Here is a 15,077-nt window from a genome sequence, read left to right as displayed (position 1 = left end):
AATAAAAATGGCTAAGATTCAATTTCCAGCAGGAAGATGAAAATAAGGCGGTTTTACACTGTGTGAAGTAGACATTAATAACCTACTTATAGTTAATAGGGTAACACTAATCCATGTCCAGGTGTAAGAGGGGTTTAGGTTCAATAGCTGGTTCCAGAGCCCACACATCATGCCCCCCCTCCCCTCCTCATGAACAACACCCACCAGGACAAACACACCAGTCTTAGAGGATTTATTTTTAGCTCGTGGACTCCAGTGTGATCTTATTGGAGCCGAGACAAAGAAATGAAGGTTCACATTCAATGCAATCTTTGGTAACTACAACAGTTAGAAATATTCACTCATATTCATTATAGAAATAGAACCATAACATGGAATAAATGTACAAGAATGTAAAGAAACCGTAGTTCTACTTGTGTCCCACAGTATCAATAGATGCATTTCTTTTTTTATTATAATATCGCCAGGCAAAACATGGTTAGTGTGGTTTTAATGACTCGATACTATTAAATCAGTTTTTGTCAACATAAATATTTCTTGTCTAAATAACTAAACTTTGTACCAGTAACAAGTAGCTTCTGGAAAAACGTTACTCTTCTTGTGCATTGCTGGTGACGTAACTGTGCAAGAATGTTAACATGGAAATATATCTATATTTAAAATAGTGGGTGTGCATGCAAATCAGTTGCATTCCTAAATTAACGAAGCTCCAGATTGTATTTTGAGACGACCTCGTGATGGAGATTCATCGTCGCTGCTCTGTCCTCGTGATGAAGGAATAACTCACAGCATCTCCACTGCTCTGCTGATTGTAATGAGCGTGAGTAATGCTCACTGGTTGTGTGCATCATATGCAGTAGATCATCTTCATTGGTTATGGCTTGCATATCAAAAAAGGTGGCGCAACAGCACCCTCTAGTGGCGTGTATTCACAGGGCGACGTGTCACAGTGCAAAGTGCAACATGGTTCCCATTCTGTATCAGTGTTTGCGTCACATTATCGTTAAAGTATAGAAATTGTCGTGATTCATATACGTCGTAGCGCACCAGCAACATAAATATAAAACAAAATGTTAAAAATCAACAAATCTGTCAGTTTCAGGACGATGACGAGGCAACCGAGAGACACTGGCCCATAATGCAATTTCTTTTCTCTTTGTACAATGCAGCTGTGTATTGCACGCGTGTTCGATTCCCCCCCGTCGCTGCGGTCACAACCACAGTTCAAAACGGAGCGTATAATCCTTCAATAGTTAGCGGTTGCATCGTCAAAGCCTTCAAACCTCCGACAATCACATAGGCGTCGCCACAGTGGCGGTCAACAATAAATCATTTAGTAAATCAAAAGATATAAAAACAAACGTGTAGTAATCTTTAAAAAGAAAAAGAAAAATCAGGTTAGAAAGTCTTGTATAAAACACTTGAATAAAAAAAAGAAAAGAAATCAGTAATAAAATTGTTACACACTCAAATTGTACAGTAGTTTGTCCACATGATTATATCTTCAGTTATTGCAGTTAAGTAACCCAGAAATACAAAATGGGCTCTTTTCTTTTATGTTACCGTTACTTCAGCTGCGGAGAGGCAAAGAAGTTTCCCGGTCGGTTAGACGCCGCGGATGCTTTGCTCTTGCTCCCAAATCTATGGATGAATGGGGGGGGGGGGGGGGCAGAGTGTCAAGGTTAACAAATATTACACTTAAAAAAAGACTAAATGCCAAGAAAACACAGATTTAACAAAACAGTTTCTTAGATATAAAATATGTCGATTAAAAAAATAAATAAATCATGATCATTTGGGAACGTTTGAAACACACGAATCAGAAAAATCCTCCTGGATTCTGATTCTAAGGCTCCGATGACTGGGTGGGACCCGTTTAAAGAGCAGCACCATCGACTACAGACCAGAACGCTCTGAAACGTGCACTGCTGCTGTGATTAGTGTCATTAGTGAGAGAGTGAGAGTGAGCCTACATCGTGGTGCTGGAGAGGGTCTGCTTCATGCGCTGGGACAGCGAGCCGGAGGACGGCGTTTTGGCCATCATCTGGTGCTCTGGAGTGGTCACCGGTCCCAATATGCTCACTGCAGGTACAGTCAAGAAGCCATTTTGAAGGTAAAAAGGTTGGTTTTAATCTCGTATTTCATGTGCACTACGTACAACAGTTCTTTAAAATACAATAGAACACATTGTCTTGCTATCCAGTTATTACACTTTGAGCAACCTTTCCTCTTGGTAAACCCTTCCCAGTGACGTACCTGCGTGGTGAGCATCCTCCATGCCTGTATTCTCTGGAGAAGCAAACTGGTCCCAGTAGTTTGCTGGAATACTAAGCAAGCGCTCCACAACCTAGAAAGACACACATTAATCCAGTATTTGTAGTCAAAACCATTCAAAGAGAACAGAAACACCGATGTTGAAGCACACGGGTCCATTTCTGTGCCGTCAGTCACTTTACCCGTGGTTGTCGGCTGGTGTCCTGCAGGATGGTCATGGGGTCCGGGTCGGGAACCGCGTGACCCACAAGAGTGGGGCCGAACACCCTGGCCAGGTTGTGCACATCCATCTTGGTATCCACGCACTGGGAGACCCTGGAAAAGACCCGGGGGTAGAAGATGTCAGCGTTAACTCAAATGAACGAGGCTACAACGAGCGTGCTAGTTGCTAACGCTACTATCGCTCTAACGAGTGGACGGTAACGTGGGAACAGAAGGGAGTAAGAACAGGACTGAAATGAAAAGACGGTTACTTCTGCAGGTGGATCATGAGGCAGGCCAGAGTGTCCCGGTTGGGTTGAGGCAGCTCGCTGATGGTCTGATACAGGACGGCGAGGCTGTTGCCATCATCCTGGATTTCTACCCAACAAAAAGAGCATTACCACTCATTTAATAGCTCTTTAACTACCGCAATGTAAATGCTTGTTCTTAAAAAGAACAATGTGGCCTATCGTCTGAGGCTCACCGGCTGCCTCCATGAACACTCTGTTGAGATGGAAGGTGAGCAGCGGCTCGGGGAGGTTTCTGAGGAAGTCTTTGAGGGCTCCGGCGACGACGTTAATGTCGTCCACTTTGTGGAGTGGCGGCACGATCTTTCCTCTGATCAGCTTCTCCTTCAGCTCTTTGACCACGCGCTCCTGGCCGGAGACTCTGTACAGGCCGACCTGGGGAAGATAAAAGGAAAGCAGCGCTCATTGTCGGACCGCACCACGGAACCAGATATCAGAGGGAACTCATCTGTTGGAAAAGGATCAGAGCATCTCACCTCATGCAGGCCTCTGTGTTCAATCTCCTTAATGCAGTAGAGAACCAACACTGGGATCTTTGGGGAGGTGACTGGAGCAAAGTCAGCCAAGGTGCTCTGCACACAAATGACATACAATTAATCTAAACATCGCTGCAATAGGAAATAATGAAAAATAGTTGTACACGTGGCACATATGTACCTCTGTGTTGGCGACGGGAGTGTTAACGGCGAGCGGATTGCAGGGCAGCGGGCAGTAGTCACGGCACTCTGGGTGGGTCACGACCTTACAGTCCTGGCAGCGCAGGTACATCTTGCCAAACTTTGTTCTTCTTCCACACGGTGCACAGAACTCAGACCGGATCACCTTGTTGATGGGGAGGAGCACAGTGCGGAGGTGAGCGCTGGTACTTCAACAAGCCGTCGGTGCGGATGCAGACGCGACCACAAGTCCACAGTCTCACCGTTTTGGGGGTGAACTGGTGCTTCTTTCCTCCTGCGTTGGGTCTGGGGGTTCGGGGCTGGGCTGGGGAGGCGGAGACCGTTGTGCTTGGGGCCTCCCTTGCGGTCTCAGACTGGTCGGTGGTGGTTGTATCACCCCATGCTGGAGCAACTGGAGGCAAAACGTTGGTAAGAAATCACCAAAACCAGTGAAAAATAGTTTCAAGCGTATTGGTTTTGCAGTCAAGTTAATGTTGTTAAGAGGAGCTCTACAAACCGCTCTGTCTGTCTGTCCAGTAAGGAAGCGTTTGGATGGTGGAGACGGCCTCCACGGCGCCACCATTCCCCGGGATGGTGATCGTGGTTTTTGCCACGATCGACTCATTCATCTGAATCATACGTTAAATACATAGATATTAATTTCTTTAGAAAAAACAATATTGAGGTTTACTTTCACTTGATAGCCCTTTAAGTTATGATATACAAACAGACATGTAGCTGGTCAGAGGTCAGCGTTACCCGTTCTGCTGGCCGTCCAGTGGAGCGAGGCTTCTTCAAGGCCTGCGGAGGAACCTCAGAGAGTTTTCTGGAGGAACGCTGCAGATTAAAAATGTCAACAAAACAAAACACGTTTTATGGATCGGCCGCTGAAGACTGGACACCAAATAGCAGGACAGCAGTTGTGCTGATGTGTAGAAAACAACGTGCATTCAAAAACCACCAAAAGCCTTAAGCAAATCATCATAATGACGTCATCATTAATGCACGCAAAAGGAGGCGTCCATTCAGAATACGTGATAAAAAAAAAGAGCGACTCACTCGTTTCTGGCGCTTCCGCAGTCGCACAGTCTTCATGGCGGAGGCGTCCCAGTCCTGCAGGTTAAGAGGACACGTGAACCGTAGCACTTAAATAAATGAAGGCTGTTGTATTCTCCGAAAATATACGGCGACGCTTTTTCAGGAAATGGGTCAAAATACCAGAGAGTCGTCCGTTTGGTCGTAGCTGATGTCCGACAGCAGAGAAGCCGATTCATCGATGGTAGTTAACCTGTAAAACAGATTAATCAGCACTTAGTATTCCTGTCTGAAGACCAGCTGGAGAACAACACACGTTCCGTGGAGTTATGCAATTAAAATTTAAAAGTACGTATGCTGCCCCTCTAGACGGTTAATGGCAGACGCATTCACCAACTTCATAAAGTAAACCAGTAAAGCACCGTTATTATATGTGAAAGTTCAAACGAGGAGGGGCCACTGTGGTTAGACGAACACCCGCTGACATTATTATGCTCTCATATGGAACCGGTTCAGAAGCAGAGGCGGAGCATCCGACCTTCGACTGGTGTTGAGGTTGCTCTTCGCCGCCTGCGCCGCCTGCGAGTGGGCGCTGAGGAAGGCCAGGGCGGAGCGCTGCTCCTCACTCAGGTGGACACTGTTACCGCTGTTCTCCGATATCAGCAGGTCCCGGATCAGCTGCAGCTGGCGCTCCTGTTACAAACCCGGCAGGTTGAAAAGGCACCGATCAGTATATAAAAAAGACAAATACATAAGTATAATTAACAGCCTATGTGCACACACAGTGACCTACAAGGTGAGCGTCTCCAAGCGTGGTGACCAAAGGCATCACCTGAAGATGAACTTCTAGATTGAGAAGTGCTATTTGGATCCTCCCGCTGTGAAGGGCTCATTGCACGAGTGGAATATTGTCTCAAACTAATATTAAATGCAAGTCCCCTTTAAAAAAGGAATACAAAGCACACTGTAGGATGTGTGCAAAATGATAGCGCCTTCGGCAATATGCATTTAAAATGACCGACATGGATCTTCATCCGGTTTGCTGTTTGTCGCATTTTTATATTGTTATTGTTTCCACTCGTGCAATGAGTCCGTCACAAGATGAAATGCATTCCTATATATATTCCCTTTTTTAACGTCCTATACATTTCATTAGCAAACCACAAGACTCCTAAAAGGTGTTGCACCAACCAGCTTCTCGTAGACTGACTCCGCCTTCTGCCGCCGGCGGATCTCCACGTCCACCTGGTTGCGGGCGTGCTTCAGCTTGACCTCCAGGGCTCCCCTCTCCGTCTCTGCTTTCACCAGCACCTCTTTACAGGAAACCAGCTCGTCGCCCGCCCGCACCCACTTCTTACGGCACTCCTCGAAGTTAACCGCCATCTGGAGGAACTCTGAAACAGGAGAACCCAGGAGAGGAGATGGTTGTATCGCTAGTGCGCATCATATAGGTTGTGTGTGTGTGGTGGTGGTTGTGTGTGTGTGTGTGTGTGTGGTGGTTGTGTGTGTGTGTGGTGGTTGTGTGTATGTGTGTGGTGGTTGTGTGTGTGTGTGTGGTGGTTGTGTGTGTGTGTGTGTGTGATGGTTGTGTGTATGTGTTTGGTGGTTGTGTGTATGTGGTGGTGGTTGTGTGTATGTGTGTGGTGGTTGTGTGTGGTGGTTGTGTGTATGTGTGTGGTGGTTGTGTGTGTGTGTGATGGTTGTGTGTATGTGTGTGGTGGTTGTGTGTGGTGGTTGTGTGTATGTGTGTGGTGGTTGTGTGTGTGTGTGATGGTTGTGTGTATGTGTGTGTGTGATGGTTGTGTGTATGTGTTTGGTGGTTGTGTGTATGTGGTGGTGGTTGTGTGTATGTGTGTGGTGGTTGTGTGTATGTGGTGGTGGTTGTGTGTGTGTGTGTGTGTGTGGTGGTTGTGTGTATGTGTGTGGTGGTTGTGTGTATGTGTGTGTGTGGTGGTTGTGTGTGTGTGTGTGTGTGTGTGTGTGGTGGTTGTGTGTGTGTGTTTGGTGGTTGTGTGTATGTGGTGGTGGTTGTGTGTGTGTGTGTGTGTGGTGGTTGTGTGTATGTGTGTGGTGGTTGTGTGTATGTGTGTGGTGGTTGTGTGTGTGTGTGTGTGTGTGTGGTGGTTGTGTGTGTGTGTGTGGTGGTTGTGTGTGTGTGTGTATGTGGTGGTGGTTGTGTGTATGTGTGTGGTGGTTGTGTGTATGTGTGTGGTGGTTGTGTGTATGTGGTGGTGGTTGTGTGTATGTGGTGGTGGTTGTGTGTATGTGGTGGTTGTGTGTATGTGGTGGTTGTGTGTGTGTGTGTGTGTGTGTGTGGTGGTGTGTGTATGTGTGTGGTGGTTGTGTGTATGTGTGTGGTGGTTGTGTGTATGTGTGTGGTGGTTGTGTGTATGTGTTTGGTGGTTGTGTGTATGTGGTGGTGGTTGTGTGTATGTGTTTGGTGGTTGTGTGTATGTGGTGGTGGTTGTGTGTGTGTGTGTGTGTGTGTGTGTGTGTGTGTATGTGTGTGGTGGTTGTGTGTGTGTGTGTATGTGGTGGTGGTTGTGTGTATGTGTGTGGTGGTTGTGTGTATGTGTGTGGTGGTTGTGTGTATGTGTGTGGTGGTTGTGTGTATGTGTTTGGTGGTTGTGTGTATGTGTTTGGTGGTGGTTGTGTGTGTGTGTGTGTGTGTGTGTGTGTGTGGTGGTTGTGTGTATGTGTGTGGTGGTTGTGTGTGTGTGTGTGGTGGTTGTGTGTATGTGTGTGGTGGTTGTGTGTATGTGTGTGGTGGTTGTGTGTATGTGGTGGTGGTGGTTGTGTGTATGTGTTTGGTGGTTGTGTGTATGTGGTGGTGGTTGTATGTGTGTGGTGGTGGTTGTATGTGTGTGGTGGTGGTGTGTATGTGTGTGGTGGTTGTGTGTATGTGTTTGGTGGTTGTGTGTATGTGGTGGTGGTTGTGTGTGTGTGTGTGGTGGTTGTGTGTATGTGTGTGGTGGTTGTGTGTGTGGTTGTTGTGTGTATGTGTGTGGTGGTTGTGTGTATGTGTGTGGTGGTTGTGTGTATGTGTGTGGTGGTTGTGTGTGTGGTTGTTGTGTGTATGTGTGTGGTGGTTGTGTGTATGTGTGTGGTGGTTGTGTGTATGTGTGTGGTGGTTGTGTGTATGTGGTGGTGGTTGTATGTGTGTGGTGGTGTTTGTATGTGTGTGGTGGTTGTGTGTATGTGTTTGGTGGTTGTGTGTATGTGGTGGTGGTTGTGTGTGTGTGTGTGTGGTGGTTGTGTGTATGTGTGTGGTGGTTGTGTGTGTGTGTGTGGTGGTTGTGTGTATGTGTGTGGTGGTTGTGTGTATGTGTGTGGTGGTTGTGTGTATGTGTGTGATGGTTGTGTGTATGTGGTGGTGGTTGTGTGTATGTGGTGGTTGTGTGTGTGTGGTGGTGGTTGTGTGCATGTGGTGGTTGCGTGTATGTGGTGGTTGTGTGTATGTGGTGGTGGTTGTGTGTATGTGGTGGTGGTTGTGTGTATGTGGTGGTTGCGTGTATGTGGTGGTTGTGTGTATGTGTGTGGTGGTTGTGTGTATGTGTGTGGTGGTTGTGTGTGTGTGTGTGTGGTGGTTGTGTGTATGTGTGTGGTGGTTGTGTGTATGTGGTGGTTGTGTGTATGTGGTGGTTGTGTGTATGTGGTGGTTGTGTGTATGTGGTGGTTGTGTGTATGTGGTGGTTGTGTGTATGTGGTGGTTGTGTGTATGTGGTGGTTGTGTGTATGTGGTGGTTGTGTGTATGTGGTGGTTGTGTGTATGTGGTGGTTGTGTGTATGTAAATGCCTTGAAGTGAAGTGGGGAGGAGACAAGGACAGAGTGCTCTGCAGTAGTGAACACGAGTGACTCTGCTTTCCTATTGCTTACAATGGAAATGAATGGCATCATCTGGACTATTGAGATGGAAATGTTTACTACACCCCCATAAGTCAACCCCCATAAGTCAACCCCCATGTGGTGCACCATGTCGTCCTGACCCTGCTAACCTTTAGTTACTGCGCCTCTTTACTGCGCACTGGTCGTGCATTCGTGGCTAATAATTAATTGCAACCAATAGATAGAAATACAATACAGCCCCAATAATGACTGCTCCTGACGTCAGCAGACGAGCCTAAAACACACTACGGAAGCTCTGAGGGGGCAAATCCCCAAACCCAGTGCGTTAAAAAATAGCTTACGTGGCTCGATGCCCTCGTTGAGACCGTCCACCTGCGCTCTCAGACTCTGGAACTGGTTGTACAGGTTCACCACGGGCGACTCCATCGTGCAGCTACTTGCGTCAGCGGGGAGAGAAACGGGAGAGGTCGATAACGACGCTGCTGAAATGACGCTATATCTGCACACGACACGTTACCTGTGCGACGTATTTTTCCCCCCGTGAAACCGCGGCCGCACGTGAAACGTAACGCCGTCCACCGTTAAAAGCAAACTGTACGCGGTCGGTTCCCTCACAGCGGAGTTACGGCGGAGCCACGCCTATTTCATAAAGTTCAAAAAACAGCGCCGGTTTTCTTCTTCGTAGGCGGAAGCTGCTGCGGCGCTCTATCGCCCCCACACGGTCAAGAGTTGTAACTGCAGGGGGATTGTGGCGATTAGCGTCCTCTGGTTTGATGTAAACACAATATATTTATTATAACATATTACATTATATAACATTAAAAAATATATATATATATATATTACTCAGCAGGTTTATTTAGAAAATATGTCGGTTGTATATCATACGAAGGCTACATTTAATTTTAAAGTGACCTATTGGTTGTATTAATTTCATTTCTATAAATAAATAAATAGTAAATTATCATTTTATTGTCCAGTTCATTATCAATTCATGAACAGCATTCTTTTTTTTAATGAAACATTGATTTGGTTAACATATTCATGTTGTCTCTATATTAATCCCTCTTTCTATTGTCCAATTCAATATTAATTATTGAACCGCTATAACTGTTTCAAGAAATCTGATGTCCTCCTGTCCTCCACACACAAGAGGAAGGGACATACATAATACATGACATTGTTTATATAATGACCCTGTGTATTTCTTCATCTACTAGAAAGACAACAAACATTTCAGATCGGGATCTCTGGCTCAGTAATCTGTGTTAAATGTAGCTGTGCTTGCAGTTTTAAGAATCTTTTAAGAGGTTTTTAAAATGAGATCTGTGCTCGAGGTCATTTTCTTTCAAATACTTGCTTCTATCGTATTAACTGGATCCAGGAACCCCATAAATAGCTTCAATAATGTTGCTATAAGACATTTTTTGCACAGTATTTAAAAGGTATTTTGATTGAGGTGTGTCTGTGCCTCCTGCTTTCCTGACTGTATATCAAACGACGTGTGAAATCGTAAAAATCCTTCACTAACCGGGTCCTGTTGTGGGCACATGGGCCGCTCACAACAACATCATTAATCAGCCACGGATGGCATATCTGGGTGCAGCAGCAGCAGCACTGTGCAACATTTAATGAGGGTATCACACACACACACACACACACACACACACACACACACACACACACACACATACACACACGCAATTGATTTAGCGTGTGTGTGTGTGTGTTCTGAAAATCGCAAGACCATTAGAGGTGATTTGAGATAATAGGATATGCACTCTTTGTCTTAGTCAATTATTTATTTTTATATGTACATTTCCTCCAGTCAAAGATAATTTTACTGACTGAATTCTGTCTTGACGTCAATCACTGTCGGCTCTTTCTTAAACTGAGCATCACTACAATCTGCATTAGCAATCAGTTTCTTTTAAATGTATGTTCATAACATAGTGCAAATGTCTTATTCATCAGATCAGACACATTGTAAAAGGTGTGGTACCTCTTTGCCGAGTTTATTCAGACAGGCAACAAAGGTCAGCTTATAACAAAACACCTGCACACATTTCCTTTAATTCACAAGCGAGTTTTTTTAAGACAGAGTGTTTACCTGAATAATGAGTTCACAGATTTATAGATGTCTGTCTAAAAAGGTGCATGAATAATAGGCTACAGCGAGGTCCACATTTCACAAGTGCATCTCAGGAATGAAAAAAGTATCGGGAGCACCGACGTTTCAGAGGAAGCACCTGCAGCTTGTGCTGACGAAGGCGTCGGCCTCCTCAGTGGCACCGTTGGAAGGGTAATGGATCCACAAACAGCCTCATGGGGAACACTTGGCAGGTCCACTTCTACTTAGGAGGATGCATGCTAGCAGAACGCATCCTCTATACATACTTTGCATAGTTGTGCACACGAAGCAAAGTTTAAGGGTCTGGATAAAGAGGTCAAAGAAAACAAGCATCTTCATGCACGTTAGTCGTTCCCCCCCCAACATTATACATCATTTCTGTCCACTTTGGTGTAAAAAGGGAACAAGTGCTTGTCGTTGAACAGAAACAAAATCACCCATATCTAAGAATGTCAAACAAAAATGATGTAGTTGTAACAGAATACAACGTATTGTAGTGCGCCTTTTATTTTGACCAGCCTGACGTTACAAGGTCCACTAATGTAGTTTATTACTGTGGAGATATTAGGTTGAATTGAATCATATTTTGAAATGTTGAGCATGTTTTTGTGTCAACAGTCCGGCACCAAGAGTCGATTTAAACATAATGTCTAGCGAGTTAACAGGATGCTTTTACAAAATGGAATGTCGCAGAAACCAGCAAGACTATTCTCATGAGAAGTGAAAGGAGGCCAGATGAATGTGTTGGTGCTAAGTGAGCCTGCAGGTAATGTGCACATAGGTGCACTCCGAACATCCCGTCAATTGAATCACAAGTGGAATCTCCCAGTCAGAGAGTGTTTCCTGGAAAAGGCTCGCTCTTTCCTTCACTGCTTCAACAACAACACTTTTTTTTTTTCTTTTATCTTCCAGGTATTGAAACCTGACACTTGGTAAACACTCCGACGCTAAACAGTGGATTAAAATGGGAGGAACTCTATAAAAATATATATTTTTTTGTATTGATTTAAACTTATTTGAGCAGTTTATCTTATTGTTTAAGAAAAGGAAAAAGAGCATTCAACCAAATAGAAAGTTTTAAAAACAACGCTCCGGTCGAGAGAATCCATTATTATTTATGAACAGAAGATGTAAAACGGGTCGTGAAGTGATACAACTATTTTAAATAAAGGCTGAAGATGATTCATAATGCATTTGTAACAGAGTTGTTTCTCAGAAAAGAGCAAAATGAGAAGAAAATTAAACACTCTTCAGATATTTGACAATTGTGAATAACGTTCATATTCAAATTTTTCCTTTTGCAGCCACCTGAAATTCTTAAGAACAAAAAGTCATTAAATAAATGACGCGTAAAGGGAAGAAAACAAACATGGGAGATTACTTACAATGTGCTGTGGCTCCAGTGTGATAAATAAGGGTGCTGCATGCAGAGAACTGTGAAGAGTGACTGGACGTGACCCAGCTGTGTGGTCTGGCTGTCACTCAGAGACTTATCTCCATGAGAATGGCGTGCGGGTTCCCGGGTACAGCGCACACGTGGCAGGCTGCACAGGTCTTCACAAGCCCATGGTGCAAAGGGGAATGACGATGATGAGAATGATCACCACTGCTGCGGCAATGAGGGCGGCCATCTTGCAGACCTTGGCCCGGCGGAGGTCCGCCTCTTTACGCCTGAGGAGAGCGTCGTAGCCGGGGGTGTAAACGTCGTCCATCCAGAACTCCATGTTGTTGGGGTTCAGAGACTCCTGGGTCTGAGTATGATGCCATTTTAAGATGATTAAAGTTATACACTTGTGTGGATTACATGCAAATCCTTAACTAATCTAAGATGTAAAAAGGAAATTGTTCTTTAATCGTTAATTTGTGATGTGCTCCTTTTACTAACCCAACTTTTCTTGAGCTTGGATGATAATTATAAAAATACAATTAAAAAAAGTTTGTACTAATCAATCCAGAAAACACGTCACATGGACTCGTTTATACACTAAAACCAATTGCTTCGTACAAAAGATATGCTAGTGTTTAACGAATGTTTAACGAATCCAGCCTTTTCAGAGTGCACACATCTTACCTGCAGGTCCAGAGAGGAGATCCGTGCCTCTCTGTCGTCCACAGTCCATATGGGCCTCCCCCTCCCCGCAGACATCCTGGGGTCCAGGATCTTCCCCGAGGTCGGACCGGTGTCTTTGTGGCGGAACAGGGACGAGTTAAACACCTGATCCACCAGGTTGGAGGACTTCTTGGAGATGAGGTTAGTCGTGCTGCCCGATTGATCTGCCTAGAAGGAAAATGGGCCAAACACAGATTTAATATAGACTGGGTTATAATAAAAAATGGTTATTTGCAGCCCTGACCAAACACACGTGTTACATTGTATCCCTGTATTTCACCACCCTGTATTTTCACGGCCTGCGACTGCTTCTTTGTGAATGTTTTGCATATTACAATAAACAACGTGAAACTGGAAGAGTTCACCGTGAAGGTTTAAACCAACGACCCACAAAGTGATCTTACTGGTCAACCGACCACCAACTCACAGTCCACAAAGCAGACCGCCGGCTTCGGGCCAAATGGATCCCTCATCGCTCGTCTAACAGTTCCTTCTTCATGCATCGTGAAACACGTAGAATAAACTGTGCACAGTAAAGCCACTCTACCTGTCCATGTGAAGACTTGCCGTCTTTGCTTTTGGAGAACGACACCGTCCAGTCTTTTGCGGAGTGAGAGACGTTCAGCTGTTTGGAATCGGACAGGTTCTTCTCCTCCGGCTGGGTTTTGGAGGCGCGACGAGATGACGCGTCTTTCTTCCCTTCTCTCCCCCCCTTTGAATCACCGTTGCTGATCTCGGTGAGCTCCCCTGGAGTGTTCCACCGGTTCCAGTCCAGACTACTCGTGCTTATCCCTGGAAACAGATGCTCGGACACAGACAGAGGCTGAGGCTCGGACGACTCAGAAGGGGTTATAGGGTGGCTCATGAAGGAGGAGACGCCGCTCAGAGGCTCCAGCCATCGCCCACCGGTGCCTTGTCCATCGCCGCCGATAGGCTGCTGGATCTTTTCATCCAGCCGCTGCAGAGCGGACAGCACCTGGGAGATCTCCGCCTTTACATCGTTCAGTGAATCCAGCTGTCTCTCTATCTGGCTCATGCGGAGCAGCAGCTTACAGACGCTGGACTTGAGCCCGTCGTCGGTGCTTTCCAGAGAGTGGAAAAGCCTTGAGAGTTGACCTAGGCGGCCACGTCGGGCCTCGTGGGTGTCCTGGTTGATGGCCCCTGATCCATCGCTGTGGTGCAGGACTCCCGTGGAACCACACATGCTGATGTCATCTAAGAAACGAAAGATGGCGCTGATGTCATCCTCACCGATGTCCGGGTCATCCAACGAGGTCATGAAGGAGAAGCGGTCGGCGTGGACGAGGCTACGGAGGCGCCGGGTGTCTGGTGGGTCTGTCTGGGTCCCTTGAGCTTTGACTCCATCGCCACTCTCGCATCCTGAGGACACCCCAAATATGCTGATGGCAGGGGTCGATCGTTTCGGAAGCTGCCCCCCTTGTGATTCCATCTCCATTCCCATGCTGCCGGGGCCTATCCGGTCCTCCAGACTGTGGCTCTTGTTGCTCCAGATGGGCCTCTTGGACCTCGGAGGTAGAAGGTGCCGCGGGGACCAATCTGGGATCGGCCGCGGTCCAAAGTAAGTGGAGTCCTGTAGATCATTAAGGCTCTCGTGTTTAGCCCTCTGCTCTGGTGATTGGTTAACTGTCGCTGAAGATGCGTAAGGATTTGGGATCGTCTCAAAGCTGTGATTGTCGAAGCCTTTCTGAACCTTGTTAGGACTGGGAGACTCGCTGTCCACAGTCACCTGGGGAGTCAGAGTCGGCTGGTTATGAAAGTCCTTCCTGAAGGTGCTTCTCTTCTGGTCGACAGACGATCCCTGTTCATCTTCAAACACCTCCATGGGCGCAGAGTCTCCACTCGACTCACTGTCCGTCTCCAAAGTCTGGTATATGTTCTTCATGACCTCGTTGGGGACTTGACCAATGGGGTACACGAGTGTGGTGTGAGGCAAGTCGAAAGACACAGCCCGCGCCCTGATTGGAGGGGAGGACACAAGAGAGATGGGATCGGGGGGAAGACTCGCTCGCTTGTGGGCAGAGTAATTAGATCTGGGAAACAGCAAGTGCTGATCGATAGGTCCGCCGCTGGAGTCAGAGTGGGCGCGCGCTCGTTCTCCACCAGAAACATTCAGCTGCTGTATTCCAGGCAGTCTGGGGCCCGGGGATTGGTCGACGGGGAGGACCGTCTGCGCTCCCACTGGTTGGCTGTCATCGGAGGCGCCAGCCGTCATCTGGATGAGATTGAAGATGGTTACAATGTCGGCAGCGACGCCTATGGGTGAAAGCCCCTGGCCTCTTGTGGAAACACGGTCTCTGAAGAGAGTGGCCGGGAAACAGGGGTCCTGGCTGGCGGCCGCAAAGAGCAGACTCCTGAGCTCGAAGAGGTGCTCCAGGTCAAAGCGGGTGCTCACCATACGGCAGAGATCCTGGAAGGTCAGCCATTGGCGCATGTTGGCCAGCTCCTCCAGGATCCCCAGGAGGACCTCAGGGTATTCCGGCTGCGGGTTAGCCAT

At 46.7% G+C, this 15,077-nt stretch overlaps 2 protein-coding genes across 3 annotated transcripts; both read right to left on the bottom strand.

The window, feature by feature from the left end:
* Nucleotides 1-217: 217 nt before the first annotated feature.
* LOC117731400 (rac GTPase-activating protein 1-like) lies at nucleotides 218-8,976 on the bottom strand. 2 transcript variants are annotated; one of them, XM_034533743.1, is made up of 17 exons: nucleotides 8,839-8,976; nucleotides 8,663-8,754; nucleotides 5,666-5,868; nucleotides 5,013-5,167; nucleotides 4,658-4,727; nucleotides 4,499-4,552; nucleotides 4,199-4,276; nucleotides 3,957-4,068; nucleotides 3,703-3,851; nucleotides 3,441-3,605; nucleotides 3,260-3,355; nucleotides 2,960-3,158; nucleotides 2,748-2,853; nucleotides 2,457-2,589; nucleotides 2,257-2,347; nucleotides 1,974-2,082; nucleotides 229-1,641 (listed from the first exon to the last, which is right to left on the bottom strand). In XM_034533743.1, exons 2-17 carry the CDS (start codon nucleotides 8,745-8,747, stop codon nucleotides 1,566-1,568), a joined length of 1,881 nt encoding a protein of 626 aa, XP_034389634.1. In that variant the 5' UTR covers nucleotides 8,748-8,754; nucleotides 8,839-8,976; the 3' UTR covers nucleotides 229-1,565. The 2 variants fall into 2 exon arrangements, with proteins under 2 accessions (XP_034389633.1, XP_034389634.1); XM_034533742.1 differs by having other exon boundaries at nucleotides 218-1,641; nucleotides 8,663-8,976.
* A 3,032-nt stretch (nucleotides 8,977-12,008) lies between these two features.
* On the bottom strand, nucleotides 12,009-15,077 carry minar1 (membrane integral NOTCH2 associated receptor 1). The gene is made up of 3 exons (XM_034532052.1): nucleotides 13,110-15,077; nucleotides 12,524-12,730; nucleotides 12,009-12,203 (listed from the first exon to the last, which is right to left on the bottom strand). Exons 1-3 carry the CDS (start codon nucleotides 15,075-15,077, stop codon nucleotides 12,009-12,011), a joined length of 2,370 nt encoding a protein of 789 aa, XP_034387943.1.

The sequence above is a fragment of the Cyclopterus lumpus genome, chromosome 5, assembly GCF_009769545.1.
Source record: "Cyclopterus lumpus isolate fCycLum1 chromosome 5, fCycLum1.pri, whole genome shotgun sequence".
Lineage (NCBI taxonomy): Eukaryota > Metazoa > Chordata > Actinopteri > Perciformes > Cyclopteridae > Cyclopterus > Cyclopterus lumpus.
Note: the sequence above shows the minus strand (reverse complement) of the source record. Positions and strands in the feature narration are given on the sequence as shown.